General features: G+C 40.5%; 1 protein-coding gene across 22 annotated transcripts in view; it reads right to left on the bottom strand.

The window, feature by feature from the left end:
* SYNJ1 (synaptojanin 1) overlaps nt 1-18117 on the bottom strand; it is a 102298-nt gene that overhangs the window by 16495 nt on the left and 67686 nt on the right. For 15 of the 22 annotated variants that reach the window (XM_058427970.1, XM_058427972.1, XM_058427973.1 and 12 more), the window contains 8 exons: nt 12864-13020; nt 12143-12260; nt 11828-12043; nt 8386-8464; nt 5301-5463; nt 1528-1737; nt 780-923; nt 121-159 (listed from right to left, as the gene is read on the bottom strand). In XM_058427970.1, the coding sequence (XP_058283953.1) occupies nt 121-159; nt 780-923; nt 1528-1737; nt 5301-5463; nt 8386-8464; nt 11828-12043; nt 12143-12260; nt 12864-13020 (1126 nt within the window). The remainder of the gene's footprint in view (nt 1-120; nt 160-779; nt 924-1527; nt 1738-5300; nt 5464-8385; nt 8465-11827; nt 12044-12142; nt 12261-12863; nt 13021-18117) is intronic. The other 7 variants (XM_058427975.1, XM_058427962.1, XM_058427965.1 and 4 more) reach the window with 2 other exon arrangements.

Here is an 18117-nt window from a genome sequence, read left to right as displayed (position 1 = left end):
AGAATGTCATTCATTTTGACTTTTATCAAACAAACCTAAAATGTCTTTCAGCTGTAGGCATCAAGCTCCAAAACATTAATGAACCACGATTCACATATGCTAACAAATGTAAATGGTTACCTCCAAATTCCTTTCTAGTGGGTGCAGGACTCCTAGCCCCTTATCGTTCATAAGAAAATAGGCAGCAGAAAGGAAATGACATTAAATACAGAAGTGAAATGTCAAAGATTGCTATAGTATCCGTGATGTCAAGTATCATGCATGAATTACATATTATCTAGGTACTACAAAAACTATTATTCAATGCATATGCTTATAATTGAAGTAACAGCACTATATTTAATTTAAAAGAACATTAAACAAATATGTACAATTGTACATTAATACGTATGCTCTCCAGAAATTAGTACATTTTAATTATTTTATGCTTATAAATCATCCAGAAATGAGGATTTTGAAAAAAATTAAACCTAATTTTACCTAAGAACAGTTCACATGCCTAACTAGATCAAATTAGCAAAAACAAAATAAACCTCTCTGGTTGGCTGGTGAGAAGGCAGCTAAAGGCAGCTGTGAAAACACCTTAGAGGAATCTACTCTGCAAACACTCTACCGTGTCTGTTGCGCCTACCATGTTCTTTAGAGAAAAGCTAAGAAATAGCAATAATGATAGAAAAAACAGTAAAATCCAGAAGCTAGAGATTGGAAAACATGCAAAACATTTTAAAATAGAGTGAAGAATTTTACATCTAGCAGAAATGGAAATAAAAGGTTGTCACCTGAAGGCGGAGGAGGTCTCTGTGGGGGAGCCGGACGTGTGGGAGGGGCGACCGGGCGGGGCGGCGGCGGCCGCTTGGGCTCCAAGGGCTGGGCGGGGTCTTTCTGCGGCAGCGGCGTTGCTGGCTGCGCGTCAATAGGAGAACCTAAAAAGCGCACAGGTTGTAAGAAGATCAGGTTCCAAGTAGCTGTTGACAGAAGGGATCAGTCCTTCATATATATGTGTAATGTTCTATAAAATGTGCACAATGGTGTAAAGAAAGGGTATGTATTTTCAGTATGAATAACAAAAGCAGTCTACTATTAAACTGCCCTCTGGTACCATGGCAGCAATAATGCTACCTCTGTGCTGACTTCTTACCTAGGCCTCAGGTGCTGAAAGCTAATTTACTAAGTGGCCCTATTGATATGGCACAAAGTATTCTTTGAGTTAAGCCATTTTGTAGTCTGGCCAGTAGAGAGAAGAAAAAGCTCAAATAGTTAATGGGTTCATACCATAGAAAATCATCAGTTATAAGACATAGACAAACCTAATCACATAGAAAAAAGATTAAGAACAATTGTCATCTAGTGACAGTTATAGCAAGTTTCCTTTCCATTGAGAGCTTATCATCTACAAGTTTTCCTATTCTGTACCAGAGAAAACAGGGTACACTTTATCACCGAGGTATGAAACTTAAACGATGACTCTCCAACATCAAGCACATTGGCCTCAGGAAGCCATACAAAACTTTCAAATAAAATGCATACTCTGTGCACTGGGAGGTCCAGGAGTTCTTGACGGTGCTCGGCTTGGTCTGATGGGAAGGGAAGGTACAGGACCCTCTGATATCGTAGGTGACTGGCAGGGACTAGTTCGGGGTGAAGAGCTGGGGGAAGTACCAAGGCCAGAACTTGAAGATGGCTGGAGATGCTGAGGAAGAAGTTCCTCCACTTCAGCACTATAGTCATCAACATCACCTAAGGAAAAGCAGGCTTGATCAGAGATAACTCCATTTTAACTTGCTCAGAGATTTTTTTCACCTTAGGTTTTAAAAAGTGAAAATACACAAAACAAATATGAACATTATGTCACTGCAAACACATGGATTAAGCATGAAGGCATGTATAAAACCACAATTAGTAGAAATGCTTATTTCAGAAGATATAAAGATATCTATTGTCTCTGAGCAATAAGATGCCAGGTGACCAACCACTTGGAGCTGGGGTGACCCAATGGGCTTTCAATATGCCCCAGAGCAGCTTCTCCAGTGCAAGCCAACTCAAGTTTCCTGCTCTCCTTCCAAACCTGTCCACTGTGCTCTGTGGAACTGCCCCACTCCCTTGCCCAACCCAGGTCCAGCCTTAGAGTCAACAAGCTCTCAGGAGCCACAGTCAAGGCTCCTCCCTGCAACCCTCACCCCACAAAGACCCACTTTGCTTTAATTAAGTAAACACTGGGTCTCCCCCAGGGTCTCCTCATCTCCACTTACTTCTGGGTAGGAAAGTGGGGTCAAGGTAACCCTTGCAACCTAACTGCCATTCCAGAACATTAGTCTTCCAACCCTGAACAAAAAGTCCTACTGCTCTGAGGCTATGCCATCAGGAATTTATGTAACACCCTCTACCCCCACTTGCTACAGTCATCTCCAATGTCCATTCTTCCATTTCCTGAACCCACTCACTGAGGACTAAGCAGAGAGCAAGACTGTAAGTCAGGTCCCGCACCATCTTTCTGCATGGCATCAAAGTCCATGTGGACAACTCGTTCAATAACAAAATGCCTTGGTCCTATCCTTATGGACATTCACCTCCACTCCTAACCCACACCCCTCAGAACTGCACTCCTCTGAAATAATAAACTCAAAAGCTTCATTCTGACTTTGGCCTCCCAGCTTTTCAGTTCTCTCCCTTGGCTACTCTTTCTCTTTTGATTTCTTCAGAAGCCAGGGCTTGATCTCTCTAACTTTTACCTCCATCTGATTCTGCTTTCTTCTGTACCTACCTTCAGATTCTATGGTTCTTCATCTCAAATATTACCCTACTTCACTCTTCTTCCATTGCACGTGCTTGACATAACCCCATCCCTGCACTGATTCTCCTGTTTAATCTTTCTGTGGTAACACTTGGACTGCTGACTGCCTCTGCTAAAGAAAACCACCCAGTTCTGACAACTGCAGTCACATTTGAAATTATGCTTTTCAGTCTCTTCTGGCCTAAAGTGCCTGGCAATTACATGATTTCCTGGTTTGCTCTTCCCCTCACCCTTTGCTCTTCAGGAGCTTTACTGCAAAACTCCTCAACCCTCCTGAAACTGTGGGCTGTCCCACTCCTGCAGATAACTTCAACACTTCACAGAGAAGAGGGAAGTCTTAAGATGGGAACCCCTACTTCAACAGCCTGCCCCCAAGCTGGAGTCTCATTACATGGTTGTCACTTGGGTATTTGAGGATGGAACAAATGGGCCCTACCCAGCCTAATTTTCTCAGTGACACTGCTCTACTATTCTGCCTTGCCCTTCCCCCAAACCATCAGCCCTTTCTCCTCTACTTTTCCATTAGCACTGTGCATTCTCAAGCCTGTCCCATCCAAAACCACCACCCTAGGACCTCCAATCCTCCTAGAACAATTGTCCTCTTCTCTTTCCCCCCACACTTCCTTAAAGAGTTGTCTACAGACACTTTTCTCCACTTCTTCACCTTCTGTCCATACCAATTTACCACTATCTGACTTCACCACTCCTCAGATCATTCTCATGAAATGTCAACAACAGCTACCCTTCCTGTTATTAAATCAGAAGGACACATTTCCGTCCTCATTTCTTCTCATCTTTCTGTGGCACAAGATACCACTGACTATTCCCCTTCCATGCTCCACTTTCTTTCCTTGACTTTTAAGCCATGAATTTCTCTTGGCTCTTTGTCATTTCTAGAAATAATTGCCATTGTTTCTTCTCATTTTCTTTTCATGGGCAGCCTTCTTCTGTCTATATTTAAACTCTGTGTTTCCACATACTCAATCCCAGGTCTGTATTTCTCCATATTCGATTCATTCTCTTCTGTCTCGTCATAATGCTATTGGCCAAAGTTATATTAACAAATGCCCATGACTTTGCAGGCCATTAGAGCTGCCTTGACTCCAGAGCTCTATCCTGAGCACCAGACTCATGTTTGATTGACTCCACGAACATCTCAAATTCAACATATCCGAAACAAAATTCATCTTCCGTCCCACACCTACTTCTCTCTCTGCATTTCTTTTCTTCATTTACTCCCTCACAAACATCCCTACGTAATCCATTTGGATCCTCTTTATCCCCGCTTAGGCTGTGCACGCGCTTTCTTCTTGGATCACTCCTCTATAGCATTAATTCCATTCTCCCCGAGTCTTTGGATTCTCAACTTAAATTTCAATTCCTCTGGGAAACCTTGCCCAATTTCCCAAATCCAGGTTAAGCAACTTTCCCATGAGCTACCACAAAACCATTCATTATCACATTTATGTCACTTTATTATAATTGCCTGCTTACTTATATGTAACCCAATAAGCTATGAGTTCTGGAAAGGCAAGAACCACAGCTGTTGAATCTCCAGCACCCAGCTGTCTCTGGCATAAAGGTACTACCTAAATATGTGTGGACTGAGTAAACAAAATGAACAAATAATGTGAAAATGAGATAATCTTGTAAGACGTTCAACTCTTAAATGTGGTACCTAGCTATACAGGGCATTACAATATTATAATATAAGGTATGCATTTTAATGAAAAACTGGCTAGAATAGCACATTGTGTTAGAAAACAAATGGATTTAAAAATTTTTTCTTTTGATAATGTTGCCATCAAACAAATGCATTTTTAAATCATGTTTAAGGAAATTTTCGGCGTAATTACCTAAATTCATTTCTGTTCTTAGAATAACCTTTTGGAACTTCTACTTTTTTACCTTAACTTTAATTATTGGGACTGAACCATACACCAACAATACTAATTTGGTTTTTATCCAATAAGAATATAAATTAACATTTGTAAAGGTCTTAACATTTGAATGGAAGAATGGTAAATACATTTAAAGTATACGAAAATAAACACAATATGATGTGAAATAAATTCGTTTTGTTTTGTTTTGTTTTGAGACGGTCTCGCTCTGTTGCCCAGGCTGGAGTGCAGTGGCACAATCTCGGCTCACTGCAACCTCTGCCTCCTGGGTTCATGCGATTCTCCTGTCTCAGCCTCCCGAGTAGCTGGGATTACAGGCGTGCACCACCACGCCCAGCTAAATTTTGTATTTTTAGTAGAGACAGGGTTTCGCCATGTTGGACAGGCTGGTCTCGAACTCCTGGCCTCAGGCAATCCGCCCTCCTCAACCTCCCAAAGTACTGTGATTGCAGGCATGAGCTGCCGCACGTGGCCGAAATACATTCTAATTAATAGTGCTATGTAGGTCACAAGAAGAAGAAGAAAGATAAACTTGGAAAATAAGACTTTACAGATGGGAAGAAAACATATCTAGAACTACAAGAAGTAAATGTGTTTAAGAAACAAACCTTCCATATCAAAATCTGCTGCAACCTCTGCATCTTCACCAAGCAGGGTAGAGCTTGTTGATGATGGCAATGCAATGCTAATTTTCTCTAAACTCATTTCTTCTTCCAAATTTTTGATCCAGTCTGGACTTTTTAAAGCAATAGTTATATTCCGATTCAATAACTAGTGGAGTAAAAGAGATATAAAATAAAGATTAACATGAAAGCTATTTTGGAATAAAGAGGCTGACTTCGTTAAACTATGCAATGGTAGACAGTTAATTTAGACAATTCAGCATAGTTCTTTCACATATACTAAATTTCAAACTAGTTTAAAGCTTGTTCCCAGTTCTCCCTTTAAACACCTGTGGTGATAAATAAAGATCTTTTCTAGGCTGCCCAGAGATGGAAGTTTCCTTTGATACAACCACTATGTTTTCCTGGCCAGATGTAAATTCACTAACAACTTTGCTACATAACTTTATACTTTATTTTGATTCACAGATTAAGTAATTGTTCCCACATGAAACAACTACAAAAGAGACAGCAGAAAATCTTTAAAATGCATTTCCTGTTCCTGTTCATTTGGTTTTTCCTAACTTGGCATATGGTCCTGAGAGCTGCTATATTGTCAGCTGCTAAGTGCTAACCTATACAGTTTTAGCATTTCAAATGTCAGAAGAATATTAAGAGAACTGAACACCATTTTAAATCTTCAACAAAAATTAATCATTCTAAAAACAGAATGACTTCTACCTGTGAAACTGGCACTCTGCCTTCTCTATAAATTTGGGTGACTTTTAGACTAAAGTATAATCTAAGACAACCGAGACATTATAATCAAGTTATAGCACATCGTGTCAATGTATTTAAAAAATACTCTCAAAAAAACTTGCTGATAACAGCAAGACTCTGGTCAAGAATAAAACGTGCACTAGAAAGGAGTTCTCATTTAAAACCCATATTCTTATAACAAACTTGCTTTCTAAATTTAATCTCTCTCCCACATAGTTTCAATTTCCTTTGTTTGAAGAGTTTCTTAATGTGAACAAGATGTGAATATTTTAGGTATTTGCAAATGAACTGTGTAGCTGTGATCAATATGCTGTGCTGACAGTTGGCACCTTTGTGGGTACAGATCTTCCTTGGCTCAAAGTGTTACTGATATTAGAATTCCTTGAAGGCATAATAATGAAGAGGTTGAAAGTTGCTGAACTGAGTGGCACAGCTGTGTTTATTAGTAATTTAGCATCCACACTGAGCTTTAAAGTCAGAATCCTAAGAATTCATAATCCTTTACTTGCCAAGTAGATATGAGTACTAAAATCAATCCAATTTCAGAACTTAACATGCTTTACAAATCATATATTACTTTTTAAAGTCAACAAAATTCTTTTATATTCATCAAAAAATACTAACAAGCATTCTTAAATACCTATCACCATAATGGCCAATTAAGATGTAATTCCTTAGGAATATCCCCTTGGTAGAGACCAGGGCCAAATGAAAAGGAAGAAATTTAGAAGAACAAAAAAATATTCAAAAAGATACATAGAGGTTCACTGGAATATTGGTTTTAATAATTAAGAATAGGAAATAATCTAGATGTCTATGAATAGGAGTTTGATTTAATAAATGTATATATTTATTCCCATAATGAAATTAATGAAGCCATTAAAAATGACATATTTGTTTAAGATGTCCCTGACACAGTCATAGAGGTAGTAAGAAAATAGCTTTATAACATGGTTTCAATTTGTGTTTGCGTATACGCATATCCCATTTGTGTTAATGTGTTTGTGTGTATATAAAATCCCATTTGTATTTACATATGTATTTGCTAATGTGAAGGTTAAGAGAAATTACTTCAGAATGGTAGCATTATGTGAGTGGTCTTATTTTTAATTCTTTTCCATATTTCCTGATACATGATTTTACATGAGTATACTAGTATTACATTTAGAAAAACAAATAAAACTCTACAAAACCTATTTCAAAAGCAATACACACAAACAATTTTTTTTTTTTTTTTTTTTAGAGACAGAGTCTCACTCTGTTGCCCAGGCTGGAGTGCACTGGTGCAATCTCGGCTCACTGCAACCTCCGCCACCCAGGTTCAAGTGATTCTGCTGCCTCAGTCTCCCAAGCAGCTGAGATTACAGGCGCCCACCACCACGCCTGGCTACTTCTTGTATTTTTAGTAGAGGCAGGTTTTTGCCATGTTGGCCAGGCTGGTCTCAAACTCCTGACCTCAAGTGATCCGCCTGTCTCGGCCTCCCAAAGTGCTGGGATTACAGGCGTAAGCCACCGCGCCCAGCCTAATACATACAAAGAATTTTTTTTCCTCCAAAGAAGTTGATGTGACAGAAGAGGAAGCTCAGGACAGTGCTCATGGAGTTGCTCAGTGCTGCAGGAATCAGGCCTAAAGTACAATCCAACCTGTGCACTGACCATATACTTAGAAATTTAGGATTTGGGTCTAAAAGAGTTCAGAAAAAAATGACAGATGAAGCACTTCAGAGAAGTAAAACTATTCCAGGCCAACAATGTAAGTTTCCGTCATCAATGACTTTTCAAATCACAGGTTAGGAATATCTCCGTTCGTTAAAAATTTCTAAAATACTTCAATGGGATGGATTTGTTATCTCTGGAAATTAATTTAGTTATGTTTGAAGAAGGTAACTAGGTAAGCCAAGCCAATGAAATGAATTCCTAGGAATAATGAGCACCTCGCTCCCTTGTTTTCTGGTATATAATGCATTTTCTTTACTTGATAGAATGTTTTTCTATTGTACAGATAAGCCAGACTACCCCCAATTAAAAATTTAAAACTTTTTGCACCATAAAATGTAATAAATCAAATTAGGTGCTAAACATGTTTCCATCTTAGTCTATATCAACAGTTAATATCTCTGGGGAGGGACCAAAATAAGCCTAGGCTAGTCAGAAATCCAGTCTAAATAAAAAACATTAAATAACTCCTCGAACATACATAAGGTCTTTTCCCCTCCCATTTAGATAATCTTGCTGCATGTCTATAAAAATATCATATCATCTTCAGACATTTAATTTCAGAATGGTTTAGAATCAACAAATGCTACCTTACCTCTTTACCATTTAGGCTCAGAACATTCAAGGCAGAGCTTCCCTCCAAAAATGTAACCCACATTTTATCTTCTACAAATCTTTTAAGAAAGAGAAAAACAACAAAAAACCATAATTAATACCATAGACATAACAAGCTCAGTGACTACTCCCATGATTACTGATTATTAACAAGGGCCGCAAGAGGCCAGGAAGTAAAAAGTAAAGGAGGGAGCGCAGGTAGGGCTGGTGGTGACCTGGAGAGGGCACTCTTCCCCTAAAAACACTCTAACTCCAATTTCAAATACTATATTAATGGAACAGCCACAAGAAATGAGTCTGTGCACCTCCATTTGTGATCACTGCTAATCCAGTCCCATCCAATCCTCCATTTCATTGACAAGGCAAAAAGGGACAGAGGTTAAGTGACTTGTTCAAAGTGACTCTATAAGGAGAATAAGTTACAGGGCTGGGATCCAAGTCTCCTGACCCCACAACCCAGTACTACGTATTTTCACTGTCTCAGTGATTTCCCTGAAGAAAATTTCCTATGATCAAAAAAGATGAGAGTTGCCAGTGAAAGAAAACAAAACCAGACTGGCCCCAAGAAGCCTTAGATAAGTTATGCTCCTTGTCTTTCGTCACTGACAAACATTTACTCTTTTGGGACTTCAATGGTCTTTGATAGGATTCCAAGTTTTTACTTTTGAAATAAAAAAACTCTCAAGAAGAAAAAAAATAAATAAAAAGGACAGAAGAAGTTCTGAAGAGGGTCACGGGTATGTAATGAAGTTATTATTCAAAAAAGAACAAATTATGATGTTATCAATCTTATTACAGAAATAATTCGGCGAGTTGAACCACAAGTTCAGAAATCTTTACAGATTTTTCCACGATGAGAGAGGGGAAAACATGTATACACACACACACACACACACACACACACACACACACACACACACACAGAGTATCACTCTCCCCCTAACCTCCTGCTTAAACCAGGATTCCAAAGTATGAATTATGAATATTAAGAGGAAAAGGCCAAAACAAAAGTGTGCACAAGTACTTCACCCTGGTAAAATCAAGGGCCTGGAGGGAACAGATTTCTACAATCTCGCAGATATGACCAAGGCAACTGACTCAATTTCTTTGGCATAAAAGTAAATTGCAGGATGCTATCCTTTGAAATACACAGGGAGACCATTCTTACCTAACTACATGAAGGTATCTTTTTCAGATTGTTGGCAATGGAGACTTATTCCTCCTCCAAAGGTTATAATCACCACTGTAAGCATATTTTATGCTGCACCAGTCCCCTAAAACCCCAAACATTATTTGTTCTTTGACAGGTACCAACACTTTTGTGGTCCTGGGTTAGGGCTAATATCTTTGTCCTTATTCTCAATCAGCAATGTGCCCCTTACACATTTCTAACTTTAACAAGAGGTTCTGGTTTCTTATATCTATTGATTTATGTAAGTTCTTTTGGAAGCTATATTTTCTTCCTGCTTTCACTCACTACAGTAAAATCTTCTAGACTCTTCCTTCAATTAATGTAAGCATCTATATGTATTTAAATTTATCCCATACACTTTTCCAGGGAACCTCTTATTTAAAAATAAAGGGGTTCACAGGGTTTACTCACTCCTTAATGGCTTAGTCTAGACTAAAAGGTAATAATCAGTTTCTTCTCACTGCTTATAGAGATCCTCTCCTTGTTGACTTCCAGTGTTTGCTTTTTCTCTTCCAACTTAGTCATCTTGGGGTTTAACAACCAGAATATTCCAGGTTGGAGACACCCCATGGTTTTATAATGTTAGGTTAATGCCTTAGTTTCTTACCAATACTTTTCCTAATGATGACAAACATTTGTGGGAAACCTTCTGGCTTCAATTTAACAAGTTCTTTAGAGGTTGGGTTATAAAGACAAGTCCCTTTCCTGTATCAGAGTCTTTCATCCCTTATACAGTTTGGATTCTTTGTAGCTCAGTGCAGTATTTTACATTTGCTCAGGAAGACATTTATCTGCTACTTTGCTGCCCACTCACACAGTCTACATGCTTCTGGTGGTTTGGCATTTCTGTACTTGGCAAAGTATACTGTCATCTGTACACTTGCAGATTTCACTGTGTATTTCTAGAACCTTAAGATTTTTGAAATGTTTTGTTTTGTTTAATTTGAAAGCTTTGGGATAGATCTTTGTCAAAAGATTTGAGGAAAGTCTAAACACAATTTCTTCTCCATTTGTTCATTTACTCTCCGAAAGGACTTGAGGTGTCTTTGATTTTCACTCTGTAGAAGCCATACCATCTTAATTCTGTGGACTAGCCCTTTAGGATCTGGGGGTGTCATTACACACATGCTGACTTTCCCTACTAGATTACAAGCAGGAGTTGTATCTTCCATTTCTCCTCTGCTCTTCTACAGCAACTAGTATAGAGATCTGCCCACAAATATCTATAAAACATACCTAACTAAGCAAATGAATGGTATTTAAAGGGATTTAATGGTACCTCTTTCCCTATGAAATCCAAACACACGTACACATGCACATCATTCAGTCTTTCAAAACTGCTGTATAGTTGGAAGAGAACGTTTTTAAAACAAGGAAACAGGCATCTGGTTCTGCAAAAGGCAGATAGCTAGGTCAATGAGGGAAACCAAGACTAGAAGGAATGACTCCTGACTAGTCATCACATCTCTGTTTGTTAGAAATTAAACATACTTAAAATTACTCAAATTTCTTTAACTGAGGCAGGGATGGAGTCACTCTTATCTTTCCTTAAAAAAAAAAAAATAGCAATCACAGCTTCATTTTGTTATAGGGTTTTGTTACATGTTCTATTGTATAGGAATCGTGAGAGTTCATATCTGAACTTGCACCTATTTTTGTTTTCAATTGTTCACATAAAGTTTCACTGTTTAGCTGGATGTGGTGGCTCACGCCTGTAATCCCAGCACTTCGTGGGGCTGAGCTGGGCAGATCGTTTAAGGCCAGGGGTTTGAGACCAGCCTGGGCAACATGGTGAAACCCTGCCTCTACAAAACAAACAAAAAAAATACAAAACTTAGCCAGGCATGGTGGTGTGCACTTGTAGACCCAGCTATTTGGGAGGCTGAGGTGGGAGAATTGCTTGAGCCTGGGTGGTTGGGGCTGCAGTGAGACATGAACACATGACTGCATTCCAGCCTGGGTGACTGGGTGAGACCCTGTCTTAAAAAAAAAAAAAAGTTTCACTATTCATTTAAGCTTTCTAAGTTGAGAATTCAGTTATAAAACCTACAGAATAATATCCACAGTATGATCTTTCTTTAGTTTGGAAATAAAAATATTCACATACTAAACACTAAATAAGGTGATATCTTTCTTTTTTTAAATTCTCTCCTTCCCCAAATAAGGTGATTTCTATATAGAAATGATTTTTTATGAATCACGAGCTACTTTTGCATAATAAACATCTTACCTTATAAGTATAACTTCACCAAAACTTGCAAACTGCTGCAGAAGCTCATCAATCAAGGCATCATCAAAAAAATTATTTTCTGGTAAAGAACTTTTGATTGAGACCAATACTGTACCATCTGGTGGACCCTGAACTGCAATTACTTCTTTATAAATGTTTTGCCTCTCTTCAGCTTCAACTTCAAATATATCTATATCAATCAGGGCAACGACAGGCCTTAAGGCATAAAGGAAGATAGATGTATTAGAAATGTTTTAAAAGGGTGTATTTCAAACAAATTTCAAACACCATTAGAAAAACTGAGACTGCTTAAACCTATGGTCAGAAGTCTTCAGCTCAGCTCTTCCATAGTGCAGCAAAGTGCCTGGAGTCCACGTGTACAGGATTTTGCTTTCATCTTGAAAACTAGCATTTAGAAGATCTAGATCTTCAGCTGCAGTCAGAAGAAAAGAAAACACAAGAGAAGCTGTATGAGCAGGACAGACCGTGTAGAGCAAAGAGGCATTCTCCTTCCTTTCATGAGCTTCAGTGGTTTGAGGCTGGAATACCAGAAACATTTGGTAATAGGCAGGCAGTCTAAATACCTTTAAATTCGAAAGGTTTTGGTAAAGTTATCATTTTATTCTTTATTTAGTAAAAATTAAGATGTGGCTTTACTTCTGAGATTACTTAAAGGACTGTGACTAAATGGTGTTTCATAAACAATTCAAGAGACAAGTGGCAGTTCAAAACATATGCAAACCACTAAAGTTAGCTTAGTTAAAAACCTAAATTAGCTTCAGATTAAAAATTTCACAAAAATATTTCCTTGCTTCTCTTTACATGAAATTGTATGAAAATAGGCTGAAAAATTAAATAAGTTATTATAAACAGATCTGATAATATTTTTAAAAATCTGACATATTTAAATTTTATTTATTCTATTCCAGTTAACGTTTCTTGAAAAACAATATTCTCCTCATTTGATATTATGTCATTCCCTGCTTCCTCGTAAGTTTACATTAGTTCATTTAAATAAAGAAGTCCATTTCCCAACCTGATCTATCAAAAGGCCATTTCCTCCTTCTCCAAAGGACACGGTCTGTCCATGCAGGGGTGCGGCACTTTTCACTGGTGTCATAGTCGTCAGAAAACAAGTCATACTTATATGTTGGAGCAAAGGTTACCTTTCCTTCTAAAAATCCTCTAAAAATCTAAAATAAACATATACAAAATAAGTTATTCCCAAACAGCAACAAGTTCTGTTTTCATCCAGACAGCCATCCATTAAATGTCTATTACATGCTGGATGCTCTCAGAAGAAATCTGTATGTGTCTGACGAACACTTCTAGCTGAATGGAACAAAGCTTAGAAAAATAACCTGAGACGTAGCCTTTTTCATACTGATAGGGACAGGAGGCAGGGAAATTCTGGGCAGAAGTGGGTGGGTCCCCTTGCTGGGTCCCACCCTCAAGCCAAAAAGCCTGTTACCAGAGCCCCAAATGAGAACTTATATCCCTGTTTTCCCGCTCGAATGTTGCTTTTTCCAAAACCACCCATGGCCTGCCTTGCCCCTAATCCTGTGCCCATAAAAACCCCAGGTTCGGCTGGCAGAGAGAGGAGAAGCAGCTGGATGTCAGAGAGAAGCAGCTTGACTTCAAAGGGACAGCTTGGCAGCATAGTTTTGGAGAGGAGTCCGGCCATGGGATGGCTGGATTTCAGGGGAAGATTATCTCATTGCTCTGTCCCCTTTTCAGCTCCCCTTCCTGCCAAGAGCCATTTTCATTGGCAATAAAATCCCCCATATTTACCATCTTTAATTCGTTCATGTGACCTCATTCCTCCTGGACGCCAGGTAAGAACTCGGGTGCCATGAGTGTGGGAGCATAAGGCTGTCGCACTGACTCTCCACTAAGCTGTTAACACTTAAGCCATCTGCAGGCAGCAGAGCTAAAACAGCACTGTAACACTTTCTCTGGGGCTTCAGGGGTTGGAGGCACCCTCCCCTAGACGCTGCCACGGGCCTGGTACAAAGTTCGCTCTTGCCGGTGCCCAAAAGCGCTCACCCCAGCTCCTGCACTCACTCACCAGAACTCCCCCTCCTACAGGGGTGGAGTGCAGCGGGTCAAGTGAGCGGAGTTTGCCCCGCCAGTGCCCATGCACTCCAGTTCCAACCTGTGAAGGGGTCAGGGAAATATCCTGCTTCAATACCACTTGTTTGACATTTGATTACACTAACTACATGAATAAGGGAATTCTGCCTGATCTTTGAGCTATATGAGACATTTGGAACTGTAAATGGGATTCTGCAAACATCTAGCCTGGTATCTTATTCTCAATGAGGTGCTGAGGCCTGAAAAGGTAATGTGGTGCCCAAAGATTCAAGTCTGGTGATCACCAGGCACCATACCAGATGGCCACTGATCCTTTTACCTAAAAAAAAAAAAAAATTAATAAATTCTTCCCAAATTTTGTGGTCATAAGCTTTAAGAAGTGTTTCAAAAGTCAGATGACATAAGAAACAAAAGAAAAGTCAATAACCACAGGACTTAGCCCCAAAAAAACAGCCCTAAAGATGAAGATTCTAAACTATTACCAAGGGAAAAAAAGTTTATCCTTCTATTTGAAAGTGAATCTTATAGATACATAATATATTTTTCTTTATGGGAATTATTATGGGTTTTCTCTTTCCTATTTTTATTACTGTTAAGGGAAGACACCACCCCTAATATTGTCTTATGCCCAATTTCTGCCTCCAAAGAAAGAAGAAGTAAAAACTAAAAGGCAGAAATGGAAGCCACAAGCAGATAGCCCAGCACCGCGCCCTGGGCCTGGTAGTTAAAAATCAACCCCTGACCTAACTGCTTGTGTTATCTATAGATTTCAGGCACTGTATGGAAAAGCATCATGAAAATCCCTGTCCTGTTCTGTTCTGATTACCGGTGCAAGCAGCCCCCAGTTACGTACCCGCTGCTTGCTCAATCGATCATGACCCTATCACGCGGTCCCCCCTTGGAGTTGTAAGCCCTTAAAATGGACAGGAATTGCTCACTCGGGGAGCTCAGTTTTTGGAGATGCAAGTCTGCCAATGCTCCCAGCTGAATAAAGCCCTTTCCTTCTACAACTCAGTGTCTGAGGGGTTCTTGTCTGAGGCTCGTCCTGCTACATTTCTTGGTTCCCCGACTGGGAAGTGAGGTGATTAACGGATGGTTGAGGCAGCCCCTTAGGTGGCTTAGGCCTGCCCTGTGGAGCATCCCTGTGGGTGACTCCGGCCAGCTTGAGCAATGCGGATCCTGAGAGCGCTTCCAGGTAGGTAATTGCCCCAGTCGAACGCCTCACCAGAGCAGGGCGTGGCAGGCCCCCATGAGTTAAAGGAAAAAGTTATGTTGGCCCCAGCCCTAGGACTACCAGATTTGACAAACCCCTTTACACTCTATGTGTCAGAAAGATAAAAACTGGCAGTTGGAGTTTTAACCCAGACTGTGTGGCTCTGACCAAGGCCAGTGGCCTATCTCTCAAAACAACTAGATGGGGTTTCCAAAGGCTGGCCCCCATGTCTAAGGGCCCTGGCAGCAATGGCCCTGTTAGCACAAGAAGCAGATAAACTAACCCTTGGGCAAAACCTGAATATAAAGGCCTCCCATACTGTGGTAACTTTGATGAGTACCAAAGGACATCATTGGCTAACAAATGCTAGATTAACCAAGTACCAAAGCTTGCTATGTGAAAATCTCCGCATAACCACTGAAGTCTGTAGCACCCTAAATCCCGCCACCCTGCTCCCAGTATCAGAGAGCCCGGTCAAGCATAACTGTGTAGAAGTGTTGGACTCAGTTTATTCTAGCAGACCTGACCTTCAGGACCAGCTATGGGCATCAGCAGACTGGGAGTTATACATGGACGGGAGCAACTTCATCAGTCCACAAGGAGAAAGATGTGCAGGATATGCGGTGGTAACTTTGAATGCTGTCATTGAAGCCAAACCATTGCCACAGGGCACTTCAGCCCAGAAGGCTGAGCTCATTGCTTTAACTCGGGCTCTAGAACTCAGTGAAGGTAAGACTGTAAACATCTACACTGACTCTCGATATGCCTTTCTAACCCTCCAAGTGCATGGAGCACTATGTAAGGAAAAGGGCCTGTTAAACTCTGAGGGAAAGGACACAAAATATCAACAAGAAATTCTACAATTATTAGAGGCAGTGTGGAAACCTCAGAAGGTGGCAGTCATGCACTACAGGGGACACCAGCGAGCCTCCACCTCAGTGGCCTTAGGAAACTCCTGAACTGACTCAGAAGCTCGAAAAGCAGCATCTACCCCTTACTGTGCATCAGTAGCAGCCCCCTTACTCCCTCAAACACCTGACCTGGTACCTACCTATTCTAAGGAAGAAAAAGACTTTTTCCACACAGAAGTGGGGCAAGTAATAAAAGAAGGATGGATCAGACTGCCAGATGGGAAGGTAGCTGTGCCGCAGTTGCTGAGAGCCACAATCGTACTGGCCATGCATGAAACCACTTATCTAGGTCAAGAGTCACTTGAAAAGTTGTTAGGCCGGTACTTCTACATCTCACACTTGCCAGCCCTTGCCAAAGCAGTAGCACAATGGTGTGTTACTTGCTGACAGCACAATGCGAGGCAAGGCCCCACTGTTCCACCCGGCATACAAGCTTATGGAGCGGCTCCTTTTGAGGATCTTCAGGTGGATTTCACAGAAATGCCCAAATGTAAAGGTAACAAGTATTTGCTGGTTCTTGTGTGTACTTACTCTGGGTGGGTGGAGGCTTATCCAACACAAACTGAAAAGGCCTACGAAGTAACCCGTGTGCTTCTCCAAGATCTTATTCCTAGGTTTGGACTGCCCTTATGAATCGGCTCACATAACGGGCCAGTGTTCGTGGCTGACTTGCAAAGGCATTAGGAATCACTTGGAAGCTACATGCCGCCTACCGACCCAGAGTTCCAGAAAGGTGGAGCGAATGAATCAGACTATCAAAAATAGTTTAGGGAAAGTATGTCAGGAAACAGGATTAAAATGGATACAGGCCCTTCCTATGGTATTGTTTAAAATTAGATGCATCCCTTCTAAGAAAACAGGATACTCCCCTTATGAAACACTGTATCATAGGCCTCCTCCTATACTAGGGGGACTTACAGGCACTCCCCAAGAGTTAGGTGAAATTCAGTTACAGCAACAGCTACGGACTTTGGGAAAAATTAAACAAACAATCTCAACTTGGGTAAATGAGAGGTGTCCTGTCAGCTTATTCTCCCCAGTTCACCCTTTCTCTCCAAGTGATCGCATGTGGATCAAGGACTGGAACGTAGCCCCTTTGTGGCCACAGCGGAAAAGACCTCACACCGTCATCCTGACCACCCCCACAGCTGTAAAGGAGAAGGAATCCCAGCCTGAATCTACCACAGCCATGTGAAACCTGCAGCTGCTGAAACTTGGGAGGCAAAACCGAGCCCAGACAACCCCTGAAAGTGACTCTGAGGAGGATGACAAGCCCTGCTCCAATCACACCCGGAAGCTGACTGGTCTACGCACAGCTGAGGCATGAGGAGAATCATCGTGGGACTCATTTTCCTTATAATTTGGACTTGTATAGTAAAAACTTCCACTGATTTTCCCCACATAGAGGACTGCTCTCAGTGTATACATTAAGTTACTGAGGTAGGGCAACAAGTTAAAACAATCTTTCTGTTCTATAGTTACTATGAATGCCTAGGAACTTTAAAAGGAACATTTTTATATAATGACACTCAGTACAAGGTATGTAGCCCAGGAAACAACTGCCCAGATGTGTGTTATGATCCCTCTGAGCCTCCCATGTCCACAGTTTTTGAAGTAAGATTAAGGACTGAAGACTGATGGGGACTTGTAAATGATACAAGTATTAGCCAAAACAGAAAAAAAAGGGGTGCCCAAACGCATAATCTTGAAATTTGATGCCTGTGCTGTCATTAATAGCAATAAGGAAGGGGTGGGCTCTTTTGATTGGGAAAAAGGCTATATGACCAAAAATAAGTATATTTGTCATAAATTAGGACTGTGTGGAAATCCATGTGGATACTGGTCTTGTGTCATTTGGGCCACTTGGATAAAAAGTGAAAAGGATCCAGTACAGCTTCAGAAAGGAAAAAGTGGCCCTTCCTGTAGTAAGGGACAATGTAACCCCTTAGAGCTAGTAATAACCAATCCCCTTGATCCTCGCTGGAAAAAAGGGGAGCGTGTGACCTTAGGAATCGATGGGGCTGGACTGGATCCTCGAGTAAATATCTTGGTTCGAGGAGAAGTTTACAAAC

This window comes from Hylobates moloch, unplaced genomic scaffold (genome assembly GCF_009828535.3).
Source record: "Hylobates moloch isolate HMO894 unplaced genomic scaffold, HMol_V3 SCAFFOLD_14, whole genome shotgun sequence".
Taxonomy (NCBI): Eukaryota; Metazoa; Chordata; class Mammalia; order Primates; family Hylobatidae; genus Hylobates; species Hylobates moloch.
Note: the sequence above shows the minus strand (reverse complement) of the source record. Positions and strands in the feature narration are given on the sequence as shown.